The 16,225-nt window shown below is 44.7% G+C and overlaps 1 protein-coding gene across 1 annotated transcript in view; it reads right to left on the bottom strand.

The window, feature by feature from the left end:
* Pkd2 (polycystin 2, transient receptor potential cation channel) overlaps positions 1-14,838 on the bottom strand; it is a 44,877-nt gene extending 30,039 nt beyond the window's left edge. The window contains exons 1-2 of the mRNA XM_063249402.1: positions 14,169-14,838; positions 5,842-5,955 (exon numbers count right to left, since the gene is read on the bottom strand). Of these exons, the coding sequence (XP_063105472.1) occupies positions 5,842-5,955; positions 14,169-14,742 (688 nt within the window). The 5' untranslated portion in view covers positions 14,743-14,838. The remainder of the gene's footprint in view (positions 1-5,841; positions 5,956-14,168) is intronic.
* Between the last annotated feature and the right edge of the window lie 1,387 nt (positions 14,839-16,225).

Raw genomic sequence — 16,225 nt, 5'->3', positions numbered from 1 at the left:
CCATGTGGGCTATTATTGTTTTTTTTATTTTAAAGAGAAAAAAGATAAAAATAACAAACATTTTCTTTCTTTCTTTTTTTTTTTTTTGTCTTTTTCCTTTTTATCAGTACCAGGAATCGAACTCACGACTGCCTGCTTGCAAGGCAGGCACTTATGCCGCTAAGCTAAATCCCCAGCTCCCAATAACAAACATTTTCAAAGGGCTTGTTATTATTGTAAAGGATTCTGATGAATTATTTAAAATTGTTTTACTTTTAAATAGAGTACAGCAATATATAAATATGTAAATGTTTTTGCCACTGATTTAAAAGCATATCTCCTTCAGTTTCTCGCTGTGCTTTAACTGCAGTATAGACTTTTGCTCTTTTAATGCTCCAGCTCCACTCACAGGGAATCAACAAACCCCTCAGGTATGGGGTGCCACCTTCTGGACAGCAGGGACAGGGCCTTGCAGCTTGGAGGGATCCTCACTGTTACTTGTGGAGTCTGCAGACATGTATTCTCTCCCTTCCCAGCCTTCCTTGTAGCTGCTCCAGATGTCCTAGAGTGACAGTGTCACACACACCAGGAGTCAGCTGCACCACGAGGCCACATCAGGGGTAACTAAATGACCTCTGGATTTGGAGTCACCAATTTGGGTTAGGGTTTCACCTCTGCTCTGTCCTCAGTATCTACTTTTGAGTTGATGACTTGTGTCTGGGTGTCCTGGTGTAAGAGCAAAGTTAGAGAACAGCACACTTACAGACATCTCACAGCAGAAGTTAAAAAATCAGTTAGTAGCCTGTGACTATGACCATGCTCGTGCTGCTGGTCCCATATCTGGACTGCTGCACTCACAAGGCCTTGACTGTCTGTACCCAGCTGCTTCCCCCAGAGAGTCACTAGGTCAACCTGACTGCACCCAGCTGTGATGTGTGTTTTCCTAGCTAAGAAAAAAAAATCCATGTATCTATATATCTATCTCCGGTTTTCCCAACATAGTTTAAGGACTTTATAGCTAAGACAGACAGGTCTAATCAAGGACATATGCAGCTTTACCTGATCCACTCAAAATTTTCCCTCCTTCTTAGAATGTACCTGCTTTATGATAAACAGTTCCTAGTAAGTAAACTTGTTTAAGAAATCTGCCTGACAATCCCTGGGCACTCGGAGCATTAAAAGAGCAATGTGTAACCAATAACCTGCTATAAGCTTTGTACTTCCTGCTTCCAAAATGTATATAAGTCTCTGTTTCACTCTGAGCCAAGGCTGGTGATTTGGACTCTGTCCTGCCAGCCTGCAGGTATGATAAAAGTTGCCTTCCTCAGTTCTCACATTGTCCTTTTGTTTCAGTATCAGGTCTCCTGGGCTTAAACTGTGTTATCTAGAAAGTGATGACAACACTGTCCAGGGATTTTATGAAACCCAACTGAAGCAATGTACACTATGCATTTGCACACATTCACACATGGTGAAATCCAGTGGAAACAAGATCGGTTTGTCCTTTCTCCTTTTGGTACCCAAGGAGGAAGCTCTGGGGAACAGTGTACACTTTCTCTAGATGAAATGGGCAGTGAAGAACGATGCTTCTGTGTGAAATGTTAACCTCAATGAGGTGAATGATGCATGCATATTCTGTGTGCGAGTTAGGACTTTAGCTCTTGCCTTAACCCAGGAGCTTCCATATTTCCATCACCTAAGCCAGAACAAATGTGTTAAAGCATAGACCACCAAAACAGCAACACATGTAGGAACCAAAGCTACCTGTAAGTCATAGTCTGTCTCTCCGAAACAGCTAATGGGTGCTATTTTACTATAGCTGTTGTTGAAAACTACAGATTCAAATGGAGCACTGTGGAATGGTGTCTACTGTATAAATCCCAATTATTAAAATAAAAAAGCAAAGGAAAAATCTCCAAGCTAAGAAAAACAAAACTGAAAACAAGAAAGTACAAAAAAGAGAGAAAAGACAGAAATTTGACAAAAATATGAAATGTTGGATGGGTTATACTCTTACAAGGTGAGAAGGTTTAGATAATTGGTTAGAAATTCCCTCTCTACAATTTTATAAGATACCTACTCCAAATCAAGTTAAAAATAAAGTAACTAGAAAATATGAGGAACAAAATGTTTTTAGAAAGGTGTTGTTAGTGGTATTAAAATCATTTGACAGATGAGCATATAAAGTGAGTTTTGGTCTACTGAATCTGATAAAAAGGTATTTAATCTGAAGACACAGCCCTCGTGTGCACTCCAGCAGCCATCAGAAGACACTTCCCGCAGGTAACCAGCTCGGTGGGGAGGCAGCAGCCAGCTCTGCCCCTGAACACACTCCAGCAGCCACCTGGACACTTCCACCCCAGGTAGCCAACACAGGCTGGGAAATACAGCAGCCGGCCCTGTACCATCACACTCATTGACCATCGTTGGATACCTGTAGTCAGAACTGGCCAGGAGAATCAAACAGTCATGCTCCTGAGAAATTGTAGCCAATGTAGGAAGTGCCTGGGACCTCACTGCCCACTTGTTTGAAGAACCCAAGAAAACTCCAACCCAAGCCGATTAAGTCCAGGAGATGAAAACATGGAAGAGATCAGGAGTCACACACCTGAAATTTCCAAATTAATGGCAAATGAAGTGAAGACACAATTTCATGAGGCCATAAAAGACATCAGAATAGAAATACTGTCTCAGGTAATAGAAGAAATGAAAAACATAAAGAATTGTTAAGTACCTCTAAAGAAGACATAGATAAAAAAACAGAGGAGCACAGGAAAATGAGGGAAAGTATGAATAAACAATATAAGAGAGATTTAGAATGCATGGAACAGATTCAAAGAGATATCCAGGACCTTACACACTCCACTGAAACTTGGCAAAACTACTTGGAAGAAATTGAAGATGGACTTTCAGACTTTGAAGACAGATGTGCAGCTTATGTGAAAGGAAAGATCTCTTAAAAATAACAAGGAACCAGGAAATAACAATTCTATGACTGCAAGATGACACAAAGCAAAATGACTTAAGAATAACAGGTGTCAGTGAAGAATCAGGGTCAACACAAATGACATTAAAATCCTATTTACAGAAGTAATAGCAGAAAACTTCCCAAACATAGGAAAAGGACATGGTATACAGATAAGTGAGGCATATGGAACTCCAACCAGCCATAACCAAAATAGATATACACCCAGACATATAGTAATCAAGATTCCAGAAATTCCACACAAGAACAGAATATTAAAATCTGTTAGAGAAAAGAAATAGATCACCTACAAAGGAAAACTAATCAGAATCATGACAGACTTTGCAACACAAACCATCAAGTTAAGAAGAGCTTGGAGTGAAGTATTTCAAATCCTGAAAGAAAACAACTTCCAACCCAGGTTGCTGTACCCTGAAAAACTACCATTCAAAATTAATGGAGAAACAAGATGCCTTCATGACAAAGAGGAACTGAAGGAATTCATGATCATTAAACCAACCCTACAGAGAATACTGAAGGGCATTCTAGAGAGGGATAAAAAGAACAGAGGCAGAGGGGGCTCACCAAGCGGGGCAGACAACTGAATGGAGGGGAAAAACAGACAACTAACAGCAGGAAAACAGCATGGCAGAGAAGAGCCAGTGCATTCTGGCCATAACCATTGATGTAGATGGCCTCAATTCACCAATAAAAAGAAACACAGGCAGAGTGGATCAGGGGAAAAGTATAAACATTCTAAACCACTGAGACTTCAGGCAGGTTTCCTATGTATGCTGTACAGTTTCATTTTACTTCTCTGGCCTAGTTCCTGATCTTACCTGTGCATATGAAAACTCAGATCTCTTGGCCACATCTTGAAGACTCTATAATTCTTACCATTTATAATTTTTCAAAACCTTTTTGGTAATTCTCTTGCTCAGGTAATTTAGGGACCACTGAAATTCTAGGCTTACAGCGGTAAACTATGTTGCATAAGAAATATATATGTATATGTAATGCTTAAAAAAGCTTAGTAATCCTAACTAACCTGTTAGTATTTCAGGGCCTACGGTGTCATATGAGTAACTATCATTTCTATGCAGGAATGACACTGAGGAGCAAATGCAACTTCAGCATTTTAAAGGTTTAGAGCATCAAAGTTTATAATACCACAGCACTTGCTTGATGATTTTAGTATGTAGCTCATTTCTAGCTTGTTAGCACTTCTGTGTTATGTAACATGCTTTAAAATATGTCACTTTTATGAGGAATCTAACACTGAACTTACAGAAGCAGACAGGTCAGTAGCTGGGATAGAGGGAGGAGTTATTAGTCAAAAGGAACAAAACCAAACTCCTCCTCTATCTCCCCACAAAGCACACCAACAAACCCAGCAGAAGGCAGTGAGCTGAAAGTTAGGAGGTGGATGGATGGATGATGGCAACATTTGAAGGAAAAAAGATCTGACCACCAAATGCAGTCCACAAAGTACAGACTAGGAGATACTCTTTAAGTGATAAAAATACTATAAAATTGAATTGTGAGGGTTTCACAACTCTGTGCACTTAAAAAAAAAGAAGTGAATTGGTTATTTAAATAGATTAATTTTAGGATGTGTAAATTACACCTCTATAAAGCTATTTTAAAAAGGACAAAAAATCATCCATTTTCTTTAAAAAAATAATTATTTTTAAAAGTATACTATGTTTTTTTCTAAATAAGTAACAGAAAATTTCAAAATTAGTAAGAAAAAAATAAGGTGATTTTGTTTATATATACATAATTGTAGTTTAAATAACACGTTTTCCCCAAGCTTCTACTTGGGTAGGCAAAATCTCAGAACATGTGAAAAGAAGACATGTCCTGCTAAAGCATATTAGGAGCAGTGAAAACCTGTATGGGGTCTTTAATGTTCGATCGATTGCAATTACAAACACAGAAACTCAAAGGTTTCCTTGATCTTGTATGTTCAAGGTATCTTTTGTTTTTCCATATATCTAGGGTAAACTTTAAAAGCTGCTTTCAGCACTTGAATTCAGGAAGATCAGTTGTAACACATGAAGAATGGTATTACTACAGCGTCAATTAAATTCTGTTTCTCTCCATATATCACAGAGGAGTTTGGTGAAATTAGGGGTGGGCAGGCATCACGAAACCGCTTTCTAGACTGCTGCCTTACAGGGTGCCAGGGCGGCACGATGGAAACGCATCCCCCACTTGTCTGAGCCTCAGGCCAAGTCCTTCCCCTGCGACTTCCTGGACTGGGAAGCAAATGTTTGAGACTGGTTTCCCTGTCCGCAGATGTGAGGACAGACACACAGAAGGAAGAGACTATTACAGGGCAAAGACCTGGGCCTGGGTTTGCTGCTGTTTCCTGCAGAGGCAAAGTCCGTGACAACTGAAGATTTGGAAGAAATAATAAACTACAGCAGTGTAACTGACACACCATGTCCACATCCAACAGGAGACTTAAGCCATGTTAACAAAAGCAGTATTAGGGGCACTGTTTGCCTTTCCTGGAAGTTAGACTTGGAAAATCTACTGACTCTACTGCAAATGGTTCTTACACTGACTTTTGATGTGCACTGCTCTGGTTATTTATTGTTGTGAGATGCTAAATCCTTTTAATCAGGTCCTTCATATCTGACAGGTTGCCACCTGCTTCTCAGAGTGAAAATGGTCACAGGTGACAATGAATTAGCCAGTCAGATAAATCTGATTTTTCTCACAGTGTTTGCCAAGGTGGTAGTGGGAGAACCTTTACCAAATTCTAAATTGGAAATGAAGCAAAGAAGGAAACTGCTGATTTGACCTGCTGATACGCTTCCTCTTAATTATGACTCTGCCAGGCCAAACGTCTCAGCCTCTGCAGGAGTGGGTAGAAGCAGTCTACTTACAGATGCACAAGATGACCAGGAAAACCAGGTATGTGACCAGCTCCCGCAAAACGCTTTTCAGGTATTTCTCTCGGTCAGTGCTGCTGTCCTCCAGGAGCCTCGTTCCCCAGAGACCTTCACAACAGAGTGGGAGAAAATGATGTTACTTTATTTAAGAATGCTCATGAATAGCAAAAGAGAAAAAAAAAAAAAAACCACGAAACAAGGAGTGTAGAGCACAAGAGAGGTTCTCACACAGAAATACGGATACACACGAAGGTAGGTATTTTAGCCAACTCTAAATGCAACTGTGCAACGGATATAGCAGCTGTGCTTTATACTTCAGAACGTGCTAAGCAAAATGTGCAAAATACAAGGCAGGGATCTGGTCACTTTCTCAGCTCCCAAGATCACTAGCAAATGAGTAAAAACCAAGAGGGCAGGAAACGAGGCTGGCTTAAAAGAGGAGAGTGAGCTGCCGCGCATAACACACAACTCTTTGTATGTGAACAAGGACATGACCCACCATCCAACAACCAACCCACTTAAGACGGTGACGTGAGTACTTGGTAAGAGGCCACAGAAGCCACCAGCTGAACAAGTTCTGGGTGGTGAGACGTGGCAATTTGCAAACACCCATCAAGTGACCAGCACACTGGCAGAAGGGCTGCTCTGTGCTCATCTTGGTCCTACGAGTGTAGTGTAGGGATTGCCTGCTCTAAGCCTGCTTGGCTTAACTGATTCATAAAATTCCAATTAATATACGCTTTTCAAATTAAAAGAGGCAACCCATCCATCTTGATCAGCAGCCACATTCTGTGTTATAGCAGATGGAAAAAATGTTGGGTGAAGCTGACATAAGCCACAGGAGTCTGCTGGAGAGAGTTCCAGTTCTGGATTCAACCAGCATGTAGCCACGGTGGCCACCCAAACCTCTGGTGATAAACAGTGTGGTCAAGTGACATGGTTAGTTCTTTGGAAGAACCTTAAAGTTTTCCAAAAAAGACAAACTTCTTCATCCTCTCAGTAAGATCAGCTTGGCTGTGATGGAAACCAGCCTGGGCCCTGCAAATGCCTAGTGCTTTTTATTCTACAGATCTCAGCTCTTTAGTAACTGAAGCTCACAGAGTATTAAGCTGCAATCTCACCAGAGAAAGAGAAGGAAAAAGTCTCTCCCTTCGAAGAAATGATTTCATCATTAGTGTTCTGCATTTTTGGATCTTACAATACACATCAGTTCTTCACCTAAACTTGAGTATTTCATTTCATTTCCTTCTTTTCCTTTAGGAAAATCAGCATTTGAATTCAAAGGCACTGTGTTACGCATCATAGGTTTTTACCATGCTGGAAGTCAGCACAGGTTATGACCAGGTTGCTCCTTCCAAGATCTGGGAGTTGTCAGGGAATTACTCACGCAGAAGAAATGCAGCGAGCAGAATGTTTGTTCCCTGAAACTCTATCATACTGCAGAATTATTACAAATGTAGATGACATGGAAAATTACAATTCTGAATAACCCAGAGGCAGCCAAGGACTAGGCTCAGTAGCCCTGGACACAATCACCTCATTTCTTTGGGTAGACTTCTTTTGGAGACCAGGCCTAACACACACATGGAAGTAGAGGCTGTTGGTCTGTACCATTGGGAAACTCGGGTTCCCTGCCCCTTTTGTTCAGTGATTTCATTCTTTTCCAAGGGCTATGGACAGCCAGGGACTAAGGAACAGGAATAACTGTTAACATTCACAAAGGATACTGCATGGTCTTTAAATAGAAAAAACAAACTTCTATCAAGCTAAACTTACAAAGGGCTATGACAACTTAATTCCTGACCTTGAATGAGACATTTCAACTACAAAGAAGCCCTCTTATTTATAATTTTATATGTTACTATGTTTTATTTTTCTATATTGCTCAATCTACCTCCCTAGTATTTATGGCCTTTTATGTTTTTCAGGCCATTTTCTCACTGAGTGTACATGGAGGGTTTATCTTAAGAGACAGGGACTTCTTTTTATCCAGAAGGGTGAGAGATGGCTTCTCTACAAACAGGAAAAATAACTTCCCTGTCGCCAGCTAGGTCCATGTTTAACACAGCTGATAAGGGTGGAGGGCAGGTCCAAAAATGGTGGCATTCTCCAAAGTCAGCTGCCTCCTCTCCTAATTGTTCCAGCATGGTGGGAGGACCTTCCAGACACTCCTGGTTATACACATGGTGCTTCAAGCTATTCAAGAAAACATGGAACGAGGGGCACATTGGACAATTTGCCAACTTCTTTTATGTTCAGAAGGATTAATGCCAGAGCCCCAAGTCAAAGCATATTGTCTAAACAGTGTGTTTCTTAAACAGCATTCTAAATAATGCCTTTCCTTAAATATGAGCATCAGGGGTACCTGGCATGGGTAACCTCAAACACAAGATGTTTTGACTCTGGAAACAAATGCTCTTTCCCCAACTGTTTCATCCAAATGTCTTTAAAAACTTATTATTTTGGAAAACATCTGAAAACACCACAAAGAATGATATAAGGAAGTTTTCTGTATTCATGACTCATCTGCAGTTTCAACTCAGTGCCAGCTCTGATTCATTTAAACCTTACCCATTCTCCTCAGTTACTCTGACACTAACCCCAGCTAACATTATATCTGCAAATACTCATCATCAAAAGTTCCATAGTCAAAAGGTTCTGTGTTGGCTCAAGCTAATTTTGTCCTGCCTGAAATTCATTAACTGTCTGACTTATTGTCATGGTCTGATATATGACATGGTGAAATTCATTAACTGTCTGACATATGACATGGTGCAATGTGGGACTCTGGAGTCCAACTACGGTCCCTGAGGCTCAGCCACCTGTGAGCGGTGTGACTTTACCGAGTGATACCATTCTCAATCCCCTCCTCTAAAATGGGGCAGGATTTCCTCCCTGTGGGGCTCTCCTGGAAATTGGAAATATCACATGCAGAGCATCTGAACTCCAGGGACACTTCTAAGAAAGTGAAGCAGTGTAGCCAGGCAATGGTGGCCCATGCCTCCTCAGCTTGCTGGGAGGCTGAGGCAAGACAAATGCATGCTTGAGCCCAGCCCAGCGGGCAACTCAGTGACTTAATGAGACCCTGTGTCACCACAAAAAAAAAAAGAAAAAGAAAATTAAAAAGGGTGGTGACATAGCTCAGTGTGAAGGTCTTGGGCTCAACCCTCCGTACCACAAAAAGATAAAAGAGAGAGAAAAAGGACATGACTTTTCATTATTAGTCCATTTTCTCGAGAACAGCCAGTGGCCCCTTGACCAGAATACTCAGCGACTCCTGAGTCCTGTGGTCTCAGCCAGCTTCCCTGAGGTGCACACAGGTGTCTGCCATGGGTAACATTCCTTCTGCATATGCTATATGCTCACAGGCCTGAAATGAAGACTTTTCTTTTTCTAGAAACCTGTTCTTATATGGGTTAACAGCACCAAGTCAAGACTCTGGGTTTTCCCCAGACCAGGTCCTCTTTTCAGCCTGCTAGTTTGGCAATTCTGCCAGCTTCTGTCTTCAGCTCACCCGCTGGCTGCGGCCCTGGGCACTGCTTCCTATCATGGTCAGCCCTCCCCTGACCTGGGCTCTCAGCCACCAGCTCACCTCACACCACCCTCCGAATCCTGCTGCCATCCCTGTGACCAGCCAGCCTCCTGTCTGAAGCCCGACTCTACACCCTTTGTAGATTTGGGGCAAGATACATGACCTCCCAACACAAACTGTGGAAACCAAGATGTTTCAAGAGGCAAAACTGCTCCCCCCAGAAACTGACAACTTCTAGTTTAGGAAAATACTCTGCTAGTGATGAAATCAGGCTGACTAGTGCTAAAGTCTCAAGACTGAATGTGTCGGCACAAATGGACTACAGGATCTGCGACCAGGAATGGGAGGTCGGATGCTCAGATTCACATCTTTTCAAAAGTCTCAGTGACCTTCCCAATAACTGAATGTACTTCTCTTTATCAAAAAGGCAGACAAGAAAAATGCAAGATAAAGAGAATACGGCAAGATAAAAGGGTGAATTAGTCTGGGTTGAGGGTCACTTATCAGATACAAACAGCACCCTCATTTTAATGTCCAGTTTCAATCTTTTTAGGAAAAATTACAGTAGATCTACTATTTTCCTTGATACCTACCACGAAAGTAACAGACGTTACTGGCTGGCCATCTAAACCCATGCCTCCATGCCTCCTTGTCTGAAGACAAGGCCACAAGTGCATTTTCCAAACTTCTCTACAGTTATCTTGGATTATATGGTTCATAACTTGGCCAACAGATTATGCATGGAGGGACTTTAAGACACAGCAGCGCTACTCCTCCTTCCTCTTCCTCCCACCAGAACTGGGGCGTCCAGCTTTGACCTTGTGCATGATGACAGGGCCCTAGGAGAGGCATGTGAGGCAAGGAGGCGGTGTCCCCATGTATAAACACAAGGAGAGCTGCTACTAACCCAGAATATCCTCCTTCAGTGTTAGTGTGAATCAAACCTCTTACTCCTCCGAACACTGAACGAAAGGGAGGTATTTGTTCGGTGGCTTAGCCCACCCTGACCAACACAGCTAGTACAGGTTCGGATCAGCATCCCTGATCCGAACACCTGAAATCAAAATGCTCCTAAGTCTGGAACTTTGTGCACACCAACATCACCCCGCAAATAGAAAATTCTATGCCTGACTGCTGGTTGACAGGTTGCAGTCAAAATGCACGTGTACTCAAAATAGAGCATAAAGATACCTCCAGGCCAGGGGTGGCTAACCTATGACGTGCAGAAGCTCCCAACTGGCACACAAACCACGTATGTAAGTTGTTTTCTCTAAATAAAATCTCAACATTCAGGCTTAATTCTAGTGTGGACACTTTGAGATAAAGAATTGGATCTGGATTACATTTTGGGTGCTTGGTCTCCAAAACACTGGGCAGCCCTGTTTAGGCTCTGGTTATATGGTACATGTGAAACAGAAACGAGTTTCACATTTAAACCTGGGTCTCATCCTTGAGCTATCTGACTGCGTATCCAAATATTCCAAACTCTGAAAAAAATGCAAAACCCCAAACATTTCAGGGCCCAAGCATTTTGGATAAAGGATCCACAAGTAATACTTTGTGATTTCTCTAGGAACAGCAACAGAAGCAACAATGAAAAGCCCATGCATCTGCATTTAAAACAACAAATAGCAAGTTGACACACTAATAATAAAGTGTTCAATTTTAGAAAGTCAGCCAATTTGACAGACAGTGCTGCACTTTATTGCTGGACATCTTAATGTCTGGGATACTGTCTAACCTGTAAGCTAGCCTTTGCTTCCTCTGGTCCAGACCATCAGCATCTCTTCCCTAGCTGTCAGCCACCTGGTCTCCTCTGCAGGCCTTGTAGGCACTATGCTGATGAAAGATGCCCTGCTTCTGTTCCTGCTGAGAAACACTGCTCACCTGCTTCTTAACATGCAAGGCTGTAGGCCTCAGGCATTTCTCCTTTCTTGACTATCCTGCTTCTGCTCAGGCAGCAGACCCACATACCATCCAACACATGGAAAGGACTACTTGTGTATTTGGAAATGGTGTTACCAAACAGCAACCAGGATATGCTGAAGCTATAAGGAACCTTGGAAATTAACTGTTTCATTTTAACTGTGGAGGAGGAGAGGCCCTGGAGTCTGACCAGCTGTATAAAGATCTCTGGGAAGCTTCTGATCATTCTAAACTTAAGTTATCTCCCCTACTTTAAACATCTTAAAAATGGTTGGCTGTTGTGATCCCAAGGCACTGCCAGCATATGTTTCCCAAATTTCCATCACTGTTACTATAAGAGGGGTCAAAAATCACAAATTCTTCATTATCTAACATTTCTGGGTTTTGTCCATGGAAAACGGTGATATACTACTCTAGTTTCTAAGTATTTAATAAATGCTTTTCCTTAAATAAGTGACAAGAATGCTAACTATAATCTCTTCATTACAGAAACTGACAAAATGAAATTTATTTAACATTTTTCTGTAATGAAACCTTTGCTTAGTCTGTCCTCCTAAGAATTAGACCGCTGATACGGGTACTATTATTTTTTATGTTTACCAATTACTGAACAGGACATCACCAGGGAAACTGATGAAGAGCTATCTGGGGAAAGGCTGGAAAGAGCTGGGTCTTCCTGGCCTCTTAGGCAGTGCCACCTGGAAGACCATCAGCGCTCAGAAATCTGGACGCTCCACAGATACAGTTGGACAAGAGGTTTTAAGACTATGTATAAGCTTAGTAACAATTCCTGAAATTTTTCTTTAAAAGAAATAAATGTGTGTCTACCTCATATAAAACTACATATTTATATCATTTTCCTCCACTGAGTTTACGAAGGGTAAGTGTGTTGTCAGGTGCTCAAACTGAGTTACAAGGTTCACACTACTGGTGATTATTAACTTATGGGAAACTTCTGTGAATACTCAGTGAGTACTTTTTAAAAGCACATTTTGCATAGTGTAAAATGGTATATAATTTGTTTTAATATAGTTTTCAGCCTTATAAAGTATTAGTGTTTTATTTATTTGGGGTTTCAAAAGGATTCTTTCATTTCCATCATGTCCTGAATCAAATCAACCAGGATAAGCATGAATGTAAAAGAGGTGCCCAATATAATTTTAGAGTTTATAAGACTTATGGGGCACTCGCAGCAGGGCACAGACTTACTTCCTGTTATGGTTTATATCTAGATATCCCCCAAAGCCTTAGCTGTTCACAGGTGTAGATTTAGGGAGGTGGCTGCGTCATGAGTGTGTGATACTGGATTAAAAATGTGATACCCGGATCAGTCCTCTAACTGGATTGCTATAGTTCTGGGTGTGACTGAATGGATTTACTTATGACAGATCTATTTTGTGTGTGACCAATAGGCGTGTAGCCTGGATAGAATAAAAAGAAAAGAAGACAGCTGCTTGCTGTGTTTTTCTGCCTAACATGCCATGGACTCTTTCTCCTCTGCCATCTTGCTCTGCCTTGGAGCCACCCTACTACAGACTGTGAGCTTTAACTTGTGGGCATGAAGGTATTTTGTTCCAGTACTCAGAAAGTAACCAAAGCACTACCCACTTCTGATGTCTTATTCAATTAGTCTTTACAAATAAAGAACTAAGCACTGGGGCTGTCTCTGTCTAATAGATGTAAAATTAAGGCTCAGCAAGCACATGAGGAAAGTTAAATAACTTGATAAAGGTGTTAAGAGTCAATGAACGGCAGAACTGGGATTTAAATTTTATGTATGCCATTATGACATCACATTTATGGGTTTGTGCACAATTTTCAAAACTTACAGAGAAGGGCAAGGAGACTGTCAAAAGAACTGAATGTGGAAACTTAAAAATGGGGATTCATTTACAGTGATGCAACAGTACATTTATAAGTTCGAGGCCAGCCTAGGCAATTTACATGAAACTGTCTCAAAATAAAATAAAAAGAGCTGGGTGTAGCTCAGGGGTAGAGTGTCCTTGGATTCAACCCTAGGTGCCACCACCACCATAAAAAACAAAACAAAACAAAAAATCTGTGGTGGGTGAGTATCAATCCAGCCCTCTAACAAGGATGTCTCTGACAAAATTTTGTAAAGCAAGATCCCATTCCCTAAGTGAACATCTGCATCCTAATAGGCACGGAGAAATCTCATTTCCTCCTTGCCCTTTGCAGAACTGGGTGATTGTGCTCCCCACACGGATCAGCTGGTATATGGAGATTCATTATTTAGTTGGCATTGCAAAAAACACTGTTATCTAAAACACCCAAGTTTTAAAACAATGTTAACCTTGTTTTTGCAACTATTTCTGAAAAGTTGCTAGAGTTAGAAATGATTAAATATTTGTTTGTACAGGTATTATTTTATTCCATTTGTGTTATGGTCAAAGGCTCCTCCTTCCCTAAATAATCACAGGCAACATCACCAAAACAGCATCAGTGACAATTTAAGGGCACGCCCTTCCCACGGATTGGATAACGGTGTCCTTACTGTTGGTGGAAAGGGCGGAGGAAACAACAGAGCCTTACGCCATGGGCCTAGGATTCCATAAAATGTTCTTTGTGATTTTGTGACATCAGCAAATACGCATTTGGTTGTAGCCACCGTGAGTTGCACTGGAAGTAAGGCTCGTTTTCCCCTGCGGAGCCCCCGTTGTGTCCTACGGACGGCTTTCACATCTTTCCAAAAGTCAACCGGACAGATTGTTAGGAGGGGGACCCAGTCTAGCACCCAGGCGGGCGCAGAGGGGACCTGCGGGGTGCGGGGCACGCGCCTCCCAGGGACGCAGGAGTGGGTGCGGCTGGGCCCCCTTGAGGCTGCGCACCGGGCCGTGCTTACCTCTCAGCCCGCGGACCAGGCGCTCGGCCCAGGCCACGCGGGGCGGCTGCCCGTCCAGGGCCAGGTGGCGATGCCGCGCGTCCCCGCCGCCGGCCGGGCTGGAGCAGGGCGCGCCCGGGTCCTCACGCCGGTGGCGCCGCGCGCCCGGGGGCCCCGCGCCGTGGTAGCCGCCCAGCGCTCGGCCGCGCGCGCCCGCGGAGCCCACGGCCGAGGACGCGGCGCCCCTGCGGCTGCCCGCGCGCCACTCCACGTCCATTTCCACCACCATGCCGCCCTCCTCGCCCTCCACCTCCTCGTCGTCGTCCTCCTCCTCGGCCTCAAAGCCCGGGTTGTCGCGGCTCCACGCCTGCCGCGAGCAGGCCGAGGGCGGCGGGGACGGCGAGGCCGAGGCCCCGGCCGGGGGGTCGCGCGCGGCGGCCTGGCGGATGCGCTCCATCTCGATGTCCAGGCCGCGCGCCTCGCGCAGGCCCGGGCCGCCCAGCCCCGCCATCCGCCTGCCCGGCCTGGGCGCTTGCGGCGCGGACGGCTCGGCGGCCCCGGGCGGCTGCGGCTGCACGCGGTTCGCGTTCACCATCGCGTCACGGGCGCCGGGCGCGCGGCCACAGTGCGAGCCCCGCAGCGAGCGCAGCCCGGCCGCGGCCCCGGCCCCGGCCCCGCTCCAGAGCCCGCCGCCGCCGCGTCCCAGGCCCGGCCCCGCCCCGCCCCGCCCAGCCGAGGCTGCCCTGCTGCGCCCATCCGAGCCCCGCCCGGGGAACAGCTCGGGGGTAGGGGAGTCTGTCCGGGCGTTATTCCTAGGCTGCTTGTGCTTCGATTTACCAAAGTGGGAGAAGACAAAGATCAAGACCGGTACGCGGGATGGAGTCAGTTTGTGAAACTGGGCCGAGTGGGCATCTCCAGCGTGGGCCAGGACACTTTTCCCGCATTTCGAGACCTCAGACAAACCAAGGCGGATTCGCACTGCCTCCCCCAACGCCCACTGTGCCTCGGTGTCCCTGCGGTCCACACCGTGGGCGCCCGGAGGATTGGGCTGGGGACCTGCAGATGGCTGGAGTGTCCTCCCTCAGCACTGGCTACAGGGTCGAGCCCTGACTCTGGCCTTTGTTTCCCTTCCGCTGCCACATGCAGCTGGTGTTCTGGGGCTGTCTGGGCTCAGCCTACTCTAAGCTCAAAGCCTTGGCCTCTCTGGTCACCTCCTTCGTCGCTGCTGAGGTTGGGGGTGGCTTGCCTGCCCATCATGCTTCTTGATGACTCCCTTTGTCTGCTCTCCACCACTTCTCCACGTCTCGTCCGTCCTTCCTTTCTGCCCACAGAGGCTGCCCTGACAGGCTCTCTGCTGTTTCCTTCCCGCTGGTGGCGTTTGCCTCTGTATGTGTCATCACACGTTGGAGCCGAGCGTCCCTTCCCACTTCTGGTCTCCGCATGTCTGTTTCCAGCCCAAACCGAGCTTCTTAGACATGTCCTTGGGCTTCCAGCAGCTCAGAGGGTGACATTCAATCCCTGAAGGTGGATTTAGAAAAAGTCTGACGCTGCTTGTATGTTAGCTTGGTGGGGCTGGCATAACAAACTGCCCCTGCCAGGGGGCTTGAACACAGAAATTAACCTGCTGGCAGCATTGTTGGCTTCTCCTGAGGCCTCTGCTCTTGGCTTGTATGTCCCGGCTTCCCTGGGTCCCTCACATGGTCTCCTGTTCTCCTATAGGAACCCCAGTTACACTGGATTAGGGGCCACACTAAGGATCTCATCAACTTCATCTCCCTGAAAAAGACAAGTCCGCCTAGAGTACTTATTCTGAGGTGCAGAATTAGGAGTTAGGATTCAACCTGAATTTTTGGGAGGATACAAGTCAACCTGTAACAGCTCCTAGGGTACTTTTCCTGGCATGATTTCCCATGCTCTCCATCTACTCATGTGGCATTATCTGCTGTTCTTGTGAACTCAGGACATGCTGCTCATACTCGTAAATTTCTGTAGCTGCCTATCATCTGACCCTGTGGTTTATACAGGTGGCTCCTTTATCCAACTGCGAGCCTCTCAGAGGCAGGGCTGGCTGTGAGTTC

This window comes from Cavia porcellus, unplaced genomic scaffold (genome assembly GCF_034190915.1).
Source record: "Cavia porcellus strain 051 isolate PalLab524CR breed Dunkin Hartley unplaced genomic scaffold, mCavPor4.1 scaffold_5, whole genome shotgun sequence".
In the NCBI taxonomy this organism is placed as follows: domain Eukaryota; kingdom Metazoa; phylum Chordata; class Mammalia; order Rodentia; family Caviidae; genus Cavia; species Cavia porcellus.
The sequence above is the reverse complement of the archived record's forward strand: the minus strand, read 5'-3'. Positions and strand labels throughout refer to the sequence as shown.